General features: G+C 39.9%; 1 protein-coding gene across 3 annotated transcripts; it reads right to left on the bottom strand.

Annotated features, from left to right (window-relative positions):
* Positions 1 to 4,169: 4,169 nt before the first annotated feature.
* LOC115726794 (peptidyl-prolyl cis-trans isomerase FKBP43-like) lies at positions 4,170 to 19,607 on the bottom strand. Of its 3 annotated transcripts, none has more exons than XM_030656834.2 (9): positions 8,624 to 8,677; positions 8,411 to 8,478; positions 8,072 to 8,298; positions 7,796 to 7,926; positions 6,341 to 6,674; positions 5,946 to 6,050; positions 5,109 to 5,423; positions 4,720 to 4,815; positions 4,170 to 4,423 (listed from the first exon to the last, which is right to left on the bottom strand). In XM_030656834.2, exons 1-9 carry the CDS (start codon positions 8,634 to 8,636, stop codon positions 4,378 to 4,380), a joined length of 1,335 nt encoding a protein of 444 aa, XP_030512694.2. In that variant the 5' UTR covers positions 8,637 to 8,677; the 3' UTR covers positions 4,170 to 4,377. The 3 variants fall into 3 exon arrangements, with proteins under 3 accessions (XP_030512694.2, XP_048136977.1, XP_048136978.1); XM_048281020.1 differs by having other exon boundaries at positions 5,946 to 6,029; XM_048281021.1 differs by lacking the exons at positions 7,796 to 7,926; positions 8,072 to 8,298; positions 8,411 to 8,478; positions 8,624 to 8,677 and adding an exon at positions 19,295 to 19,607.
* Positions 19,608 to 19,854: the final 247 nt, after the last annotated feature.

The raw sequence follows: 19,854 nt of genomic DNA, 5'->3' as shown, positions 1-19,854 counted from the left end.
ACCCGAGTTTCTTTGCGGCCTCCTTCGATATGAAGAGATCGGAGGCATCAGTGTTGACAAGGGCGCTCATCGTGGTGCCCGCAACCATCACGTTCGTGAACATCATCCCCTTAGACCTGTTCGCCTTTTTGTACCGAATGGCGTTGATGATCCTTAACTATCCCACCTTCGTTGTTTCCTTTTCTTCCTCGTCGGCCTTTATGGTAGCCAAGATCTTCCGAGCCTTAGGACAATCTCGAACTTTATGAGGACCCCGGCAAAAGAAGCACTCGTAAGATACAGGTGCACTTCACTTTTGTCCTCCATGGCTCGAGCCGGCATCATTCCGGGTGTGGGTCGTGGAATGTTTCCCACTAGTGTGGCGGATATGCTTGTTGCGATCTCTCCCACTTGTTCCCTTAATGCCGGTGGACCGAACGTGCTACTTCTCCGGGGCTTTGAACTCTTCGAGCGAATCAGCCACCGTCAACGTCGAAGCGAGGTCCCCCGCATTCCGCCGTTTTAGCTCGTTCTTTCCCCTACGGTTTAAGGCCACCGGTGAACCGATAGTAGGCCTCCATGTCGTTCATCGAGGGGATTTGAAGCTTTAGCTCCGAAAACTTTCTCATGTATTCCCGAACCATACCCCTCTGCTCAAGGTGTTGCAACTCGCCTCGGGCCTCCTCCTCCGCATAGGCGGGGAAGAACCGCTTCCGAAACTCCCCGGTGAAGGTCTCTCGCGTGTCACTTGGCCCAATAGCCCTATCATTGATCCTGGTACGCCACCACAGCAGCGCGTTCTCGCCCAAGTACATAGCGGCCGTGTTCACCCGCACAACATCATCCGGAATTCCATTGGCCTCGAAGTATCGATTCAAGTACCAAAGGAAGTTATCCACATCCTTAGCTGTCCTCGATCCCTTGAACTCTTTGGGTTGAGGTACATCTACCCTTGGCGGTGCGGGACTAACCCCGTCCATACGCCCAGCTTCAAGAGCAGCCATCTTGGCTTTAAGCTTGGCCGACTCAGCACGCAACTTGGTTCACTTAGCTTGCAGCTCCTTAAGTTCCGCACGAACAGCCGCTACCACGGCCTCTAAGGATTCGTTTTTCTTTAGGAGATCCTCCGAGTCGTTGAGAGCACCCCCGACTTGCCCTTGGAGAACACCCACGCCGGCCTCAAGCTCCCACACCAAGGTGAGCAGCTCTTCCTTCCCAGCCACGAGCTCCTTCAAGTCGTTGGTCCGCTCCACAATCGAGTCTTGCGACTTCGCAGCAGACAACTCCACTTTGCCCACTTGGATTTCCATGTCGCGCAACAAGTCTCACAACCTCCCACGATCCTTCTTGGGTCTAGCAACCGTTGGTTGTTCGTAGGGCTGACCGGTGATCCGTCCAACACGCTCATCATCGGTCCGGACTTCACAATCGGTCACCGCATCAACCACCTTCTCACCACCTTTAGCCATTTCTTCCAATGAACGAACTTTTATTCAAGAACGAACCGAACAAGGGTCGAACTTGCTCTGATACCACTTGTCATGGACTGAGAATTTATCTAGCGTTCCCACGATCCATGCGAGCTTAGGAATGAATCCCAAGTCAGCTAACACACACACTCACACTCGCTCGAGGGTTGGGTACTTCGAGCCGAACCGAACACACTTTCAATATACTCGCACAAGGATCACATAATCGAGAGAGTGGAGGGAATTCCGAGTTGTATTGATTCTCACGTGATTTACAAGTGAGGGGCGAGCCCCTTTTTATACACACGAAGGAATAGCTCGCGGGTGACTCTAGATCTACCCGAGTTTGTCTTGTTCTATTTGTTTGCTCAAGTTTGACTCACACTACACAATGCTCACATCATGCGCGCACGACTCGGGACTCACGTACGCCTGGCTCGCGGATGAATCTGGACACCCCAGCTCAAGAGTCACGTCTATTCGCGTACCCAACTCGCTTGGATCATGCTCGAGCGGGTCGGGTCGGTTTGGGCTGCCCAACATCATTCTGTTTAACTCATGGATTAGCTCGTGCACCATGTCACGGCCCATCTTGGTTGAACAAACTCTTGGGCCGTGATATAAACGTACAATCACATGGAGGAGTGAATAGGTTCATGAACCTAAACAAATTTCTAGTATTCTTTTTTAAATACATGTTATTAAGAAAAGAAATAGACGCAAACATCTCCAAAATGACGCAACATAACCGCATGGTTATGTTTGAGTTAATCTATTGCTTGATATAATAGCTCCGTGCTGAATGCAACTTTTTTTATTTTAGTATATATTTCTAATATCTTATGTCAACTTTTTTAGGTAATAATTTTTTATTAATTTTAGACTATTTTCTGTTTTAACATTTAATTTTGTTCATGATAATGTAATAATCATTAATTTCATGGGAGCTTTTTTATGTGGTAGTGCTGAATTTTTGGGTCTACTTGTAAGTAGTTTTCTGTTTGATATTTAATTTTTCCTAAGTATGTGATAAATGTATTCAGCTTTTTAAAATATACTTGAGTAAATGATTTTTGATTGGCCACATTTTGTACTTGCTCCCCAGCCATGTTGCCAAGTGACAATGAATGAAAAACCCATAAACCTTCAAAATTCTATTCTCTTATAGACAGATAGAAATGCCTATCATGTTTTACGGTGTAGTATGTATTTTGATATTCTTTTCTTAGAAAATAAAGTAAAGTTTGTAACCTAAGAATTAAAATAGACCGTCGTATGAATTCATAACTTTACGTTAAATATTGTACTTGGATAATACAAAAATCAATATGTCCTCGGAAGTTAAAAGATCTTTACTAGTAACATTAACTCCAAATATTTTCTTATCATAAAAACAGCCACTATTGCATAATCAATCCGGTCTATCCAAGTGAACCGTGAGCCGACAGGGTAACTTGTTTTGATCTAGGATAATAAATGTACGAGTTTGGTCGTAACTAAGTATCAAAAAATTGAATATGATACGGTGAGAATTATTTGATTTTTGAAGCTTCTGTGTCTTTGGTAACCTTACTTTCAGCATGGTTGTCTCCGGGTGGGGCGCTTCTATCCACATTATGCTTGTCAAGTTCATTACCATAATTATGGCCATAGAAGAAAATTTACAAGCTGAGAAGATGATTTACGACTTTTATGACAATTTTTGTTTTTATTAATATTCACATAAAGGAAACATACTTTGTAAACAAAAGATATTTCGGCACAATATGTAATGTTATTACAATTCGATTCTGTATTCAGTTTACTAATAATAAGGTAAATAACATACGTGACCATAACCATTCACCCGGTCTACTAATAATAGCATAAATTATTTACTATAAGGTAAACTACTTCCTCTTAGGTTACGTTACTACTCTGAAGGGATATTTCTCTACTTGTGGATTTGTGATATGAATAATTACCGGTAGTCGTGGCAATCTTAGTTACAGCTATAGCTAGTAATTTAACGTTTATGAGTGACTTTTTTGCCGAGGAGTTCGTGACATGAAATCCTAGCTTGGTAATTAATCGACACCATAATAAATTACCTTACAAGTCTTCCACCAACCAACCGACATTAATTACAATATCCCTCCTATCAACAGTTACTGCATTTACCTTACAAAACTCTCGATGCTTCTAGAAGGCTCGGGAAGTACCTCGAGCCTTAGAGTCAATCGGCCTACGTGCTTGGCTCCGAGGCGTCACATATGGAACCTGTTCATGAGCGTCTATGGACCACCCGCGATTCACGGTGAGACGTGCTTCCAAGATGTCCATTTTTCCATTGTCGATACTACAACGAACATTACTATCTAAAGCATCTAAGGACAACCTATAATCTTCTGTAAGTGCTTATAGGTAAAGGTAACCTAATATTCATCTACTTAGTAGAACAGTAATGTGTTCTGTATTCAATGGGAAATCATTTCCTACTCTTACCATTCAACTTGAAAGTATACAATCAGCAATTGTGCGTAACTGAGCAAACTTTCCTATACGTACGGATTTAGATAAATCACAAGTTTTCTCAAACTCTAGTACGGGGTCGGTTGAAGTACGAACATATAGCTAAATTTAGAGAAACTGTGGTTCCTACAGTATCTAATAACACCAGCCATGCATCAAATCATCACATAGAAAGTAAATAAGAATAATAATGACAAACAAGTAGTCCAAATTCCTCAGAATTCATCTTGCAATTATAAGGTGATGTTGAGTAAGAAGTTCGAACTTAACGGTGACTTTGGTCTTGCAAACGTATCACAAAAAAGAGCACTTGCTTCTTTCCCATCGTCTTTCTCTAAAGATGGAGAGAGAGATTTCACATTGATCTTTCTTCCCCATTTGGCAGTTTGCTCTTCCTTTTCTTCTTTTTGGATTTCTTTCAATTCTCTCCGCTTGGAACTTGCCCAACTTCAACAGCAGAATTCCTATTCATCACAAAGAAGAAATTCCCAAATTTAGAGAAGATACATCAAGCACAATCTCCTCATTACAAGGATTGGTTAACCACTTACATGAGCGTCGACCTAACCAACAGGTACTTGACAAGAGAATAAATACAAATTGGTTCGCAAATGCAAGTACAAAGGTCATTGCTCAACAATTATTCTTAGGGTATTCATGCTTAACTATCCATCTATTTGATCAAGGCATTCAACCAAGTACCATTATATATGTGAGTTTAGATTATGAAAGACCAATATGAAAACATAAAGGTACTCACTTCTGAGTTGGATCATTGGCTTTTGGTTCTTCATCTTCCTGCCACGCTTGATTTTGCAACTCCTTATCCATGAATTGCAATTTCCTCTTTGCAGTGCTGATTCCAATGTATCAAGATGTTAGATCAAATCATATGCTTCCACAAGCATGTAAATATTTTGTCTTTGGGAAGGCCTTTACTTTTGTTGAGTAACAAAAACATAAGTTCCATTTCTCACTATAGCCAAGAGTCCATTCTTTAACCACTAATCTTTAGTTAGACATTACACAAACCTATTCAAACTTAGATAAGTGCGAAGACGAAGCATTTCCAGCAAATCAAAGAATTCTCTTCTCATGGAAAACATAAAATAGGTAACAAATTGTTAAGTCTCCAATTCAGTCAATTACCTTCCAGGTTCACCGCTACCAACAGAAGGGGACAAACTTTCAGATGATTTCATGGCGGTGCTTCCATCTTGCTTTTGCTTCTTCTTGGCAACATCTAGCGGTGTTTCCATGACTACATGTGGGACCTTTATGTCCAAGTCCTTCGCAGAAGACTCTTTCTTAAGTAGAGAGGATACAAATAAATTTTCACCTTTGGGTTCTGATGACCGGGCCTCAGGATTCTGATGTGGCAAGCTATCATCCCTCCTTTTCTTCTTTTTGGACTTCCTGCAATCCTCTCCACTTGGAACTTGCTCAACTTCAACAGCAGAACTCCTATTCATCACAGATAAGAAAATACCAGGTAAAGTTCATTGTTTAACCAGTTTCATTAGTGTCTAGCCAACCGACCGGTGCTGGCCATGAGACTTAATACAAATCGTTCGCAAATGCATGGAGAAAGCAATCGGTCAACATTTACTCTTGCAGTATTCATGCTTAGCTCTCTGCACCAACAAGCCATAACAGTAAGAGTTCCAGATAAAAAATTCTGAAGTTTGCTCGAAGACTTCAAGCACAATCATTTTGTGAAAATTCTAGTACTTCAATCTTTCATCATATACATATGTGTGGAGTTACTGACATGAATAAAAAGTAGGAAGAAGCGACCTAAAAATGGCGGTCCTTCATTATTTCAAGTGGAGTCCAACTCTTGTTGCTACATCACGTTAAAGATTACATGTGAAATGAAACCTAGGACACCAGCTATAGGATCGATGCATTCAACCAAGCACCATTATATGTGTGAGTTTGGATAATAAGAGGTCAACAAGAACGTGAAGACATAAACTTACTCACTTCTTACTCGGATCATCAGCTTTTGGTTCTTTATCTTCCTGCCATGCTTGATTCTCCGTCTCTCCCTCCACGATATGCAATTTCCTCTTCATTTTTGTTGCAGTGCTGAATCCAATGTATCAAGATGTTAGCTGAAATCATATGCATCCACGTATATCTTATAATATCTATGGGGAGGCCTTTTGCTTTGGGTGAGTAACCGAAACATAAGTTCCATGTCTCACAATAGTCAAGTGTTCATTCCTTAAACATTTATCTTTAGTTAGACATTACACAACCTATTCAAACTTAGATAAGTGCGAAGACAAAGCATTTCCAGCAAATCAATGAATTCTCTTCTCGTGCAAAAGGCAAAAAAGGTAACATATTGTTAAGTCTCCAATTTAGTCAATTACCTTCCAGGTTCACTGCCAACAACAGTAGGAGACAAACTTTCATATGACTTCATGGTGGTGCTTCCATCTTGCTTCCGCTTGTTCTTGACAACATCTAGTGGTGTTTCCATGACTACATCTGGGACATTTATTACTGAGTCCCTCGCAGAAGACTTTTTCTTAAGTAGAGAGTATACGAAGAAATCTTCCTCATCGGATTCTAACAACAGGGCCTCAGTATTCTGTTGTGACAAGCTATTGACCTTATCAGGTTCGCTTTTTTCGTGCTTTTTCCTAAGTCGACGACGATGGTCTTTTCCCTTCCTTGCTTTCTTGTGGTTTGGTTTCTCCTTCTCTGTTGTTGAAAGTTCACAATGTAAACACATCATATAAACATTCTCCTAAACTAAAGATCCAAAACAGAGAAGATTAAGAGGGACCGACATACCTGTAACTGTCCATGTAATACCATCATATGAATATAAGAAGGAAAATCAATTTAGAATTTCAAAGTCAAGATTGCTAACTATAAAAGATAATCTGGCACGATGCGAGATCCTACAACATTAATAAATCCATAACAAACAGAATCATACAACATGAAAACTCCATCACGGGGAAGGCTAAAAGAAAAAAACACCAATGACTATCATACGAACACAAGAAGGAGAAGCTGTTTTAGGTTTCAAAGTGAAGAATGATATCAGTTGTAAAAGATAATATGGAAAGCATGAAAATAAAAGCAGAATCGTCCAACAACATATTCTCTCTCTATGGTCACATAATCACACAAATTGCTCAAATATCATATTCTTTTCTATAGTTACACAACTAATAAGTTTTGTTTGTGAAGATTGATACTACATCATTGGTAAAGTCATTCAAATATAAAAAATGCTGATGGAGAAGTTTTTAAAGGTCAATTTCTTTATGCTTCATCATTGATAATCTTTCTTTCTAAAGAATAACAGCAACAACCTATTGGATATTGCCTTCGCCACCAAAAACAAGAGTTACTAGAGGTTTCTCACTAGTCCTACTTCGATGCAGGACACAAGCAACATATCAGAATATTTGGTGTAACAATCTTTAGCAATAAAAATAGACTAGACTCTATGCATGAGCTTCACATTTCATTTTACAAAAGCATGGCTGGACTACTGGTACTTATTGACCCAAAAGTGAGAGATTAGTAATATATGTTGTTGTAATTGCTTGTAGGTTTTACTGATATCAAGCATAAACCAACTCCAAGGACTTTAGATGCATAAATTCATCAAAGCAAAGTGGACTATTGCATTGTTGTGACATGGACGTCTAATCACAATAGATTCCAAATTGTTTCCTGAAAGAAAAAATATCTTTTCCTTTAGAAATGAAGATCGAAGAGTTGTTCAGACATGATTTTCCAAGTAGAAGCTCATCGACAAGTGTATCATGAGAAATAGGAAAAGAACATTGTTAAACTACGAATACCTGATATATTCGGCATAGGAGAAGGTGGAAGGAATTCAACATCACCGTCATTGATAAAGCTATCTTCGTACTCGTCGTCGTCCTCAGAAATATCTGTCTCTGTGTCTGCGATATCTTCTCCGTAGGACTCTCTAATAATCATTATAAAGGAATGGAACTCCAGAATGAAACCCCCATCATCTTATACAATTGAAAAACACAAACATATGAACAAGCACAGAAAAAAGAATGTAACAATTAAGAGGGAATAATATCAAATAACTCAACCAAGGATACAAGTCATCATCAAATTCTCGACTCTTTCCCAGGTAGAAACCGGTGAGGTGAACACTGCGAACCCCAAGAACCGAAAACACGACTGGCTGGGCTTCCTCAAATTCCAAATTTATCTGAGCGGATTCTTCTCTTCCTGGAAACAAGGAGCATATAAATACAGGAGTCGCATCGCCCACATTGCACTGGACAGTGCTCTTGTTGGTAGCAACACCGATCCCGAGTGTCGCCTGCCCAAAATTACACATATCCAATTAACAGGAAAACCAACAAAAACGAGATGAAATCTGGACTTTTTCATGTTGCAGTGAACCAAAATCAAAGAACTTAGAAGGGTTTGACCTGGGAGATGTGAAGCCTCGACCCATTTGGCTTCTGAGTAAAAGGCTTGCCAGGTTTCACTTCAACCCCTACTCAACCAGTGGAAAAAACAGAGCAAACGATATCATCACTCTCATAAAATAAAATCACAAACAAGAACAACCGATCAAAAACTTCAAGGGTCGTATCAAATTGACAGGTAAAAGAACGGGCAACAAGAGAATCAGAACCGACCCCAAAAAACCATTTTTTTTTGTCACGAGAACGAAGAGGAAAAGCCTGACAAACAGAATCAGAAGGATTGGATGGATTTTAAGAGAGGAAGAGAGAGCGGGGGACGGATGATTACCATTACTGCGTCCACAACTTCCAACCTGGGCGTGCGATGCGACGATCATCCATCATGAATCTTGAAAATTGCAGCGAATTTACGTCCTCCGCCGCATGCCGACTAAGTTCGCGCTTTTTTGTTGAACGAGAAGGAGCGCCATTTAAAATCGACTAATTTGGAAAAATTACATGTTGGCCCCCCGTTTTGATCACAAATCCCCCAAAGTCCCACTATTATATTTTCCTTCCGCGAATAGCCTCCCTCAGAGGAAGCAGGACTTTGAGAAGAGGCACGTGGTCCTCACGTGCATATGCTATCTCCATTAACGAGATGGAATATGGGGATTATAATGTGACGTAGACATAACACGACGGAACGCTAAAACCATACTTTTTGCCAAGAAATGGGCCATGTCGTGATCAGGAATCCTAATATTGAATTTTTTACTTTAGCGACTTGTTGGCTAAAATTAAGTGTCAAACAGTACCTAATGCTGCATGGTCACCATGGGTCGTAGCTGAAGTTCATGGTCGAGGATATGTTCGGATGGTCCGTTCTATTTTTTATCGATAATTTCTAGTCCGATTGAATTCATTCTTCTTCCTAAATTTTGTTTGCGTCATGACATAGCTCCCCATTATTTTTTTTTAAATACCAAAATAAACAAAAAATGTTTACAACCGTCAAAACTTTTTTCTTATTTTTCATAATTTAGTCCACATTTTTCTAAATATCCATGCAAAAAGATCTCATCAAAATTCAACTTCCTGAATTGTTAGAGACGCGGTGACATCTCAGGCATGGTAAATATCTCCTCCTACCGGGAGCAAAAATACTCTTAAGGCTCGCTAGGAGGGTAGAGGTGCTTGCAGGCGATGGACGGGGCTAGGGGCAATGTAGGGCTACATATGTTCCATGTTATGGGCAGAAGAACGAGTCATGATATGGACCATTTCGACGATCTGAAGCCTAAACTGATTTAGGTATCAACAGTCAGCCTCCTCGTCAGCGTCTTCCTCTCTAGCCCCGAACTTAACAGGGTCCTCGCCAGCGTCTTGGCCTGATGCGCCCTCTCCCTCTTGTCCCAGTAGTCTCCTTCAGAAGCACACTAAGTATTTGATTGCAGCTTTGTTAGCGAGAAAGGCCTGCAATGCTCAATCGTGGCCCAGAATTCCTCGAAATCAGTCCGGAACGGATGAGTGGAGGGAACCATGCGTGGTCTAGAGGGAGAGAGCAAAACCTCCATCGCCTCCAGCAAACATTCCCCTCCTCTCCTCTCCCTCCGCAACTCTCTTCTCCGCGCTTTGTCACCTCAAATAACACGACACCGATTCCCCGGACCCCTCGCTCTCCGTCTCGGACAACACGCTCTCTCTCCTCTCCCTCATTTCAATAACGTAATGGCACTACAGTTGTACTGATCATGAGGCTCTTGCAATTTGTAGTGATCTTTAGATCAATAAGAATACGGATGCTATAAAGTTCCTAGCGAAGAGACCCTGGTCAAGATTGAATTTGTTTAATAGGTTTAATGGTGCAGGAACATTGAGTAACTTGATTTTTAATCAGGTTAATCAATTTTCAGTTTTTATGAGTTTGTCTTCTTCGACATTTCTGTTTCTTTGTTTAATTTCAGTATTTGGTTCGTCTTATAGAGTTCACTGACGCTCCATCGCTGAGATGAAGAGATCTTAAACCTATTTTTTTGGGTAAGTTTTCCAATTCTTTTCTAAAAACCCTTATTTGAGTTCATCATTAAAGTTAATGGAATTATTTAATCCTACGACCGTGATTTGAAATCTCCACAAGGGGTTACTTGTACTTCTAGAGTCTAGGCAATGTAAGTGAAAAAAATTCGTCTCCTATTCAGATGAAGAAACTTTGCATTTCCATAACCAAGAACTAGTCATCCTTGGTCAAAATGAAAAGAACAAAAGTAGAATTGAACGATTGGTGTCAGCCTGCACAACTGAGCATGGCGTTGATGGTGAAAATGAAATATCCGTGTTAATGATCCAAAAAAATAAAATAAATAAAAACATTGACACATTCATTGTGAATATCCTGAAGCCTCTGTTATACGAGCTTCTTGCAAGTTCATCCTTTCGTGAGGCCGAGGCAAAAAAAAAAAAAAAAAAAATCTCTCTTTCATAAGTCTTTTGCTGATTTAATGTGCTGTTTTCTTAAGCTATGCAAGTATGTTCTTTTCAGGTCCTTTGTGATATTATGTTTGACGATTACTAACAAGTTGCCCTGCCAACTAAGAAACTCTCCTGGATCCTGGGCTACACAGATCTGTAAAAGCAATGGAATCAAAGATGGGGCTGTAGAGTTGAGCAAAGTTACAGGTGCAGCAAATGATGATCCAGTGGAGTATGTCTGAATGACATCCTGCCCGTCAACAAATACACTGGCATTGCAGTAATCATTTGCATTCTGCAATCAGTTGAAGCAGTCATATGTGATGATGATGATTGGGCTGTTAGAAAACTGAAGGAACCTTCTCTCTCCTCTCAAAATAGGAATAAAAGGAATGAAGGAGAACTTGCTCTTGATGTTAAATTGGTAGTGGAGGAGAATCTGTTCTCTAGGTCTGAAGCTGTAGTGACTAGCGAGAGTACTATCATCATTTTGCTTTGATGACCTTGAAAGGTAAAATCGCACTTCATTAATGTGAGAGTTGTATCGAGTTTACAACTTAACTTTGTTGGTTTGCATGATAAATATGTGCAGACCCTCAAGCAGATCACTTTCTCAGAATGGTTACAAGATTGTACAAGCAATTGGCTCAGATAACAAAACTTCAGATTGCCCCAAACATTGACTAAGTATCTTCTGCCAAGCGCTAGATTTCAGAAGCTTGTTGACGCTACTTGCAAGCATCTCGCTTTTCAACTCTATAATGCCTGAAGGTGAGTGCTCTATGTATTGCCACCCCCTCCATTTTCAGGCTTCAGCAATCATACTTAAAATATAATTGAGTAAATTTTTGATTGGCCACATTTTGTACTTGCACCCTAGACATATTGCCAAGTGGCAATGAATGAAAAAACAATGCTATTTTCTTATAGACAGATAGAAATGCCTATCATGTTTCATGGTGCAGTATGTATTTTGATGTTCTTTTCTTGCAGAATAAACCAAAGTTTGTAACCTAAGAACTAAAATAGACCGTCGTATGAATTCGTAACTTTGCATTAAATATCGTACCTGGGAAAAACAAAAATCAATATGTACTCGGATGTTAAAAGACCTTTACTTGTAACATTAACTCCAATTTTTTTTTTAACATAAAAATAGAAACTATTGCATAATCAATCTGGTCCATCCATGTGAACTGTGACCCAACCGGGGAACTTGTTTCGATCTACAATAATAAGTTTATGAGCTTGGTCTTATTAAATAACAAAAAATTGAATGTCGTACGATGAGATATGATGCAATATTTAACGATTTGATTCTGGAGACTTTGTCCTTCTGTTGTGCCGGTGCTCAATGATTGAAATTGGTAACCTTACTTTCAGCATGGTTGTCTCCGTCTGGGGGCGCTTCTATCCACATTATGCTAGTAAAATTGATTACTATAATTGTGGCCACAGAAGAAAATTTGCGAGCCGACAACATAATTTACGATTTTTACAATAGCTTTTGTGCTTACCAATATTCACATAAAGGAAACGTACTTTATAAACGCATGACACGTTAAGGAATGTTATTACAATTCGATTCCGTATTCAATTTACTAATGAAAAGATAAATACCATACGTAACAAATACCATTCACGCGATTTACTAATAATAACGTGCACGTTATTTATTATAAGGACAATTACTTTTTCTTAGGTTATGTTACTGCTTTGAATCTGATATGAATAACTACGGTAATTGTGATAATCTTATTACAGCTGTAGCTAGTAACTGGAAATTTCGAATAAGAAATCGAAGTGGAGTTGTTTCCTCAAAAAATGATCCAAAATAGACGTTGTCTTAAATAGAAATCCGAAATGATTATTTGAGTCTCAAGTAAGAACCCGAACTCTCAATCTTATTCATAGCCCCGGCCATTTTCGTCCAAGGCTATTTTTTCGTTATTTTTCTTTTTCGTTCTTCATTTTCACTTCCCTTTTGTTTTGTTTTCTTTTTTCTTTCGTTTTTCTTTCTTCATCTTCCTCATGCCTCTTTCTTTGCTCTGCATCACCTCCGATCTTCAACACCATAATCAGCCTCTCCACCAGCGAGCTGGTGAGCTTCCCATCGTCACGTAGGCTCTCGTCGATCTCGGTGAAGAGAAGCCAGATTGAAGTTATTTGCTGCCGGTCGCCTTCTCCGACGATCAAATCCTCAGTTCCTTAGGACGCCTTAGATCATGGCTCGCTTGTACTTGATCTAGGGCTCGGATCGACCTCCATCTGACGTAGAAGATGTTGGGACTTCTGTCAAGGGCTCAGATAGGACTTATCAATGGTGGCGATATGGCAATTGGAGAGGAAGGTGTAGACTGCGAGTGGCTGTCTCCAGACGGGGGATTACTGCAATAAGCCACTGGCATTGCAAAGGAAAAGGAGGAGCTTCACCAGATCGAATTGGCGCAAGAGGGGAGAACTTGAATTTGAAATGGATGAGGCAAAACTTTTGCTGACGTTGAAATAGTTGCCTGCTGCAAAGAAATTGCTCTGTCGCGTGAAATTGTTGATCGCCAAGCAAGAGTTAATTGACTGGAGGCTTAAGTCAGTCAAAGATGATCTGGTGATATGCTTGTGTCACGGGCCTAGAGTTTGAACCACGACCGTGCGGTGACTCGTAGTGATTTGGATGGCGATTCGCAGCGGATTGGATGATTGGATGATGATGATGCGCACGAGTCCAGTCTAGGTCCGAGGATTGATCGATCACAATGCTCATGATTCGTGTTTGGTGGAGAGTGCGAGGGTGAACCGAGGGACCACGTCGTGGGGAGAATGGGATGATTTTATATTGATGCTTGAATGATGTTTGAGTGATACAATGGCTGATGCGGATGAACAAAGGGGAGTTATAATGGCTATGCTCGGTTCTATTTATAATACAAGGAGCCAGTAGCTCGTGTGACTCTTGAGCTACTCTCGATTTGTCTCGTAGTGCTTGCCCTGATGCATTTGGCTACCAACGTATGAGTCTTGGCATTGGTGCTAGCTGTTCGGGTTCCACATGCCGTTTGAATTTGAATGGAGTGGCGGCCAGCTCATAAGCGTTCGAGAAGGCTCGCAGATGGGTGACTCTTCGGCAGCCCACTCGCTCAGTTGGTCGCTTGTTGGGTCGCTCGCTTGTTGATGCTGCACGAATCTTGTATCGTGCGATGAGTCAGGCTATCATTCACGGGTTGATTCTGATTGATGTTTTCATCGTGTAGGAACTGATGCATGGATGATTCGTCTGATCCGTCCACTCGACCATCTTGGCTGATGCTTGGTCGAGTGGGGTTGATGTTGGGTGATTCACACGACCAATCATGGGTTGAATTGAATCGTGGAATTGATCGTGGCATGATCGACTAGTTGAATTAAGGTTGATCATTGAGTGAGGATTTTGCCAGACCGTGATACTTGGATAATGCTGCTTTTGTTGTTGGCAAGTAGGACCAAAAACAGTGCAAATAATTGCAGTTGCTCGGTTGGCCGAAGGCGTGGAATAAGTGAAGTTTTTGCTGCACTCTCAAGGTGGGAGAACAGATGTCCCTAAAGATAGAAGCAACAACCGGTTCCAAAAAAGAAAGTGAAAATGGAGAAAGAAAAAGAAAAAGAAAATAAAGAAAAAATATCCTTGGACGAAAATACCCCTGGCTATGAATAAGATTTGGAGTCCAGGTCTCTTTTGAGACTCGATTAGCCACTTCGAATCCTCATTTAAGACTCAGTTAGTTATTTTGGATCCTCTTTTGAAAAAATCACTCCCTAATAATTTTATGTTTATGTATGGCTTTTTCGCCAAGGAGTTTGTAACATGACATCCTAGCTTTGATAATTAACCGATACCATAATAAATTACCTCACGAGCTCCCTACCAACCAACTGACAAGAGTATGTGCATATACCAACATATAAAGATGTATCTACAAGACTCTCGATGCTTCTAGAAGGCTCAAGAACGTACCATTCAACTTGTAAGTATACATTTAATTAACAATTCTGCATAACCGATTAAACATTCATATACGTATTGATTTAGATATATCATAAGTTTTCTCGAACTCTACGAGGTCGGTTGTCGTATGAACATATAGTTAAATTTACATGATCTGTGGTTCTTACAGAATCTAATAACACCAGCCATGCATCAAATCATCACATAGAACATAAATAAGAATAATAATGACGAATATGTAGTCCAAATTCCTCAGAATTCATCTCGCAATTATAAGCTGATGTCCAGTGAGAAGTTCTAACTTAACGGTGACTTTGGTCTTACCAACACATCACAAAAAAGAGCACTTGCTTCTTTCCCATCGTCTTCTCTAAGGATGGAGAGAGAGAGAGAGAGAGAGAGTTAGTTTTCACATTGATCTTTCTTACCCATTTGGCAGTTTGCTCTTCCTTTTCTTCTTTTTGGATTTCTCGCAATTCTCTCTGCTCAGAACATGCTCAACTTCGACAGCAGAACTCCTATTCATCACAGAGAAGAAAATCCCAAATTTAGAGACGGTAAATCAAGCACGATTTTTCCTCATTACAAGGATTGTTTAACCGCTTGCATGAGCGTCGACCTAACCAACAGGTGCTTGACAAGAGTATTAATACAAATTAGTTCGCAAATGCAAGTAGAAAGGTCATTGCTTGACAATTATTCTTAGGGTATTCATGCTCAACTATCCACAATGACAAGCCATAACAATTAGGGTTCCAAACTCTTGTTGCTACATCACGTCTAACATTACACCTAGGAACCCCAGTTATATGATCAATGCATTCAATCAAGTACCATTTTAAATGTGAGTTTGGATTATGAAAGGCCAATAAGAACATGATACTCACTTCTGAGTTGGATTATCGGCTTTCGGTCCTTTATCTTCCCGCCACCCTGGATTTTGCATCTCCTCCTCCATGAATTGCGATCCTCTTTGCATTGATGATTCCAATGGTATCAAGATGTTAAATCATATCATATGTTGAGTAACAAAAACATAAGTTCCATGTCACGCTATATTCAAGAGTCCACTCCTTAACCACTTATCTTTGGTTATCGGAGACTGCACACGACCTATTCAAACTGAGATAAGTGCGAAGACTTTTAGAAGCATTTCCAGCAAATGAATGACTTCTCTTCTCGTAGAAACAGTAACATAGGTAAGAAATTGTTGAATCTCCAATTCAGTCAATTACCTTCTGGGTTCGCCGCTAACAACAGAAGAGGACAAACTTTCAGATGATTTCACAGCGGTGCTTCCATCTTGCTTTTGCTTCTTCTTGGCAACATCTAGTGGTGTTTCCATGACTACATGTGGGATCTTTATCTCCAAGTCCTTCGCAGAAGACTGTTTCTTAAGTAGAGAAGATAGAAAAAAATCTTCACCAACGGATTCTGACGACCGGGCCTCATGATTCTGATGTGGCAAGCTATCATTCTTCCTTTTCTTCCTTTTGGAGTTCTTGCAATTCTCTCCGCTCGGAACTTGCTCGACTTCAACAGCAGAACTCCTATTCATCACAGACAAGAAAATCCCAGGTAAAGTTCATTGTTTAACCAGTTTCATTGGTGTAGCTCGCCATGAGACCTAATGCAAATCGTTCGCAAATGAAAGTAGAAAGCAATTCTCAACATTTACTCTTTGCAGTATTCATGCTTATCTATCTGCACTCACAAGCCAAAACAGTAAGAGTTCCAGAAAAAAAATTCTGAAGTTTGCTCCAAGGCTTCAAAAGCATAATCATTTTGTGAAAATTCTAGTACTTCAATCTTTCATCATATACATATGTGTGGAGTCACTGACATGAATAAAAAGTAGGAAGGAGCGACCTACAAATGGTGGTCCTTCATTATTTCCAGTGGGGTCCAATTCTTGTTGCTACATCACGTCAAAGATTACATGTGGAATGAAACCTAGGACACCAGCTATAGGATCAATGCATTCAACCAAGCACATGTGAGTTTGGATAATAAGAGGTCAATAAGAACGTGAGGACATAAACATACTCACTTCTTTTGGTTCTTTATCTTCCTGCCATGCTTAATTCTGCTTTTCTCCCTCCACGATATGCAATTTCCTCTTCATTTTTGTTGCAGTGCTGAATCCAATGTATCAAGAAGTTAGATGAAATCATTTGCATCCACGTACCTGATTTTATAATGTCTATAGGGAGGCCTTTTGCTTTAGTTGAGTAACCAAAACGTAAGTTCCATGTCTCACAATAGTCAAGAGCCCATTCCTTAACCACTTATCTTTAGTTAGACATTACACAACCTATTCAAACTTAGATAAGTGCGACGATGAAGCATTTCCAGCAAATCAATGAATTCTCTTCTTGTGGAAAAATTAAAGAAGGTAAAATATTGTCAAGTCTCCAATTTAGTCAATTACCTTCCAGGTTCACTGCCAACAACAGTAGGAGACAAACTTTCAGATGTTTTCATTGGGGTGCTTCCATCTTGCTTCCGCTTGTTCTTGACAACATCTAGTGGTGTTTCCATGATTACATCTGGGACCTTTATTTCTGAGTCCTTTGCAGAAAACTTTTTCTTAAGTAGAGAGGATACGAAGAAATCTTCCTCATCATATTCTAACAACAGGGCCTCAATATTCTGTTGTGGCAAGCTATTATCAGATTCGCCTTTTTCATGCTTTTTCCTAAGTCGACGACGATGGTCTTTTCCCTTCCTTGCTTTCTTGTGGTTTGGTTTCTCCTCCTCTGTTGTTGAAAATTCACAATGTAAACACATCATATAAACATTCTCCTAAACTGAAGATCCGAAACTGAGCAGAGTGAGAGGGACCGACATATCTTTAATTGTCCATGTATAGCATCATATCAATATAAGAAGGAAAATCAATTTAAAATTCCAAATTCAAGATTGCTAACTATAAAAGATAATCTGGCATGATGCAAGATCCTACAAAATTAATAAATCCATAACAAACAGAATCATACAGCATGAAAACTCCATCACGGTGAAGGCCTAAAGAAAAAAGCACCAATGACTATCACATGAACACAAGAAGGAGAAGCTGTTTTTTTTTTTTTTTTTGGTCGGATCACTTCATTAATTAGGGGTGAGAGTTGTATCGAGTTTACCACTTAACTTTGTCGGTTTGCATGATAAATATGTGCAGACCCTCAAGCAGATCACTTTCTCAGAATGGTTACAAGATTGTACAAGCAATTGGCTCAGATAACAAAACTTCAGATTGCCCCTAGAAGATCCAAGCAACTTCTGCCAAGCACTAGATTTCAGAAGCTTGTTGACGCAACTTGCAAGCATCTCACTTTTCAACTCTATACTTCTGTGGCAGAAATGCAGAAGGTGAGCACTCTCTATGTATTGCCACCCTCTCCATTTTCAGGCTTCAGCCATCATTTGCTTTCTTTTTTCTTTCCTTTTTTGACTGTTCCTTTGTGTTCGAGCGATTTATGTAATACGACTTAAAATGCAGGAACAGCAAGAAAACACTAACAGAAGGAGAATGGTGTGAAAGATCAAAAGGGAAAATCGCTGCATCCCCGAACTGATCTTTCATATAGAAGATTATGAGAAGTATTTAATCCCACTTTGCAAAGTGATTAAAGTGAACTTGCTGAGGCATTTTAAGCGCAGCACTTCCCGGGATTTCAGAATTATTGAGAATTCGTTGGGCCTTGATACAAGAATCCATTCCTTAACCACTTATCTTTGGTTTATCTTTGGTTGTCTGAGACTGAGTCCTTTACTTAAAGACTTTTTCTTAAGTAGAGAGGATGCTAAGAACAGGACCTCGCAATTCTGTTGTGACAAGCTATTGACCTTATCAGATTCGCCTTTATCATGCTTTGGCCTTTTCCTTTCCTTTGTTTCTTGTGGTTTGGTTTCTCTTTCTCTAGTGCTAAAAATTCACATTGTAACCGAAGATGCGAAACTGAGCAGAGTGAGAGTGACTAAGATGTCTGCACTTGTCCATGTAATGCTACCATACGAATATAAGACAGGAAAAATCAATTTAGAATTTCAAAGTCAAGATAATCTGGCATGGTGCGTGATCCTACAACATAAATAAATCCATAACAAACAGAATCATGCAATGTGACAACTAAATCAAAGGGAAGGCCGGTAATAAGCAAGAACGATAGCAGAATTGAACAAAAGCATAAGTCAACTGCAAGGACTTTAGATGTGCAAATTCAACAAAGCAAAGTGGTCTATTGCATTGTTGTGACATCGGCGTCTGATCACAATAGATTCCGAATTGTATTTTTCTCAAAAGAATCTAATTGATTTGTCAAAACCGTGCATTTCTTTTCCTTTAGAAATAAAGATAGAAGAGTTGTGCATATATAATTTTTTCCAAGTAGAAGCTCATCGACAAGTGTATCATAAGAAATAAGAAAAGAACATTGTTAAACTAGGAATACCTGATATATTCGGCATAGGAGAAGGTGGAAGGAATTCAACATCACTATCATTGATAAAGCTATCTTCGTACTCGTCGTCGTCCCCAGAAATATCTGCGTCTGCGTCTGCGTCTGCAATATCTTCTCCGTAGGACTCTCTAATAATCATTATAAAGGAATGGAACTCCAGAATGAAACCCATCATCTTATACAATTGAAAAACACAAACATATGAACAAGCACAGAAAAAAGAATGTAACAATTAAGAGGGAATAATATCAAATAACTCAACCAAGGATACGAGTCATCATCAAATTCTCGACTCTTTCTCAGGTGGAAACCCGTGAGGTGAACACTGCAAACCCCAAGAACTGAAAAAACGACTGGCTGGGCTTCCTCAAATTCCAAATTTATCTGAGCGGATTCTTCTCTTCCTGGAAACAGAGAAGGTTTTTTACCTGTGAGATGTGAAGCCTCCACCCATTTGGCTTCTGAGTGTAAGGCTCGCTAGGTTTCCCTTCAACCCCAACTCAATCATTGGAAAAACAGAGCAACCGGCATCACCACTCATGAAATAAAAT

This window comes from Rhodamnia argentea, chromosome 6 (assembly GCF_020921035.1).
Source record: "Rhodamnia argentea isolate NSW1041297 chromosome 6, ASM2092103v1, whole genome shotgun sequence".
Classification (NCBI taxonomy): domain Eukaryota; kingdom Viridiplantae; phylum Streptophyta; class Magnoliopsida; order Myrtales; family Myrtaceae; genus Rhodamnia; species Rhodamnia argentea.
This window is presented reverse-complemented; position numbering and strand designations above follow the sequence as displayed.

Coding starts and splice junctions, on each gene's coding strand:
- LOC115726794 (XM_030656834.2), bottom strand. Junction 5,424..5,945: donor GCTGATGATCCGAGTAAGAA/GTGAGTAAGTTT, acceptor TGTGATGAATAG/GAGTTCTGCTGTTGAAGTTG. Junction 4,816..5,108: donor GGTAGCGGTGAACCTGGAAG/GTAATTGACTGA, acceptor CATTGGAATCAG/CACTGCAAAGAGGAAATTGC.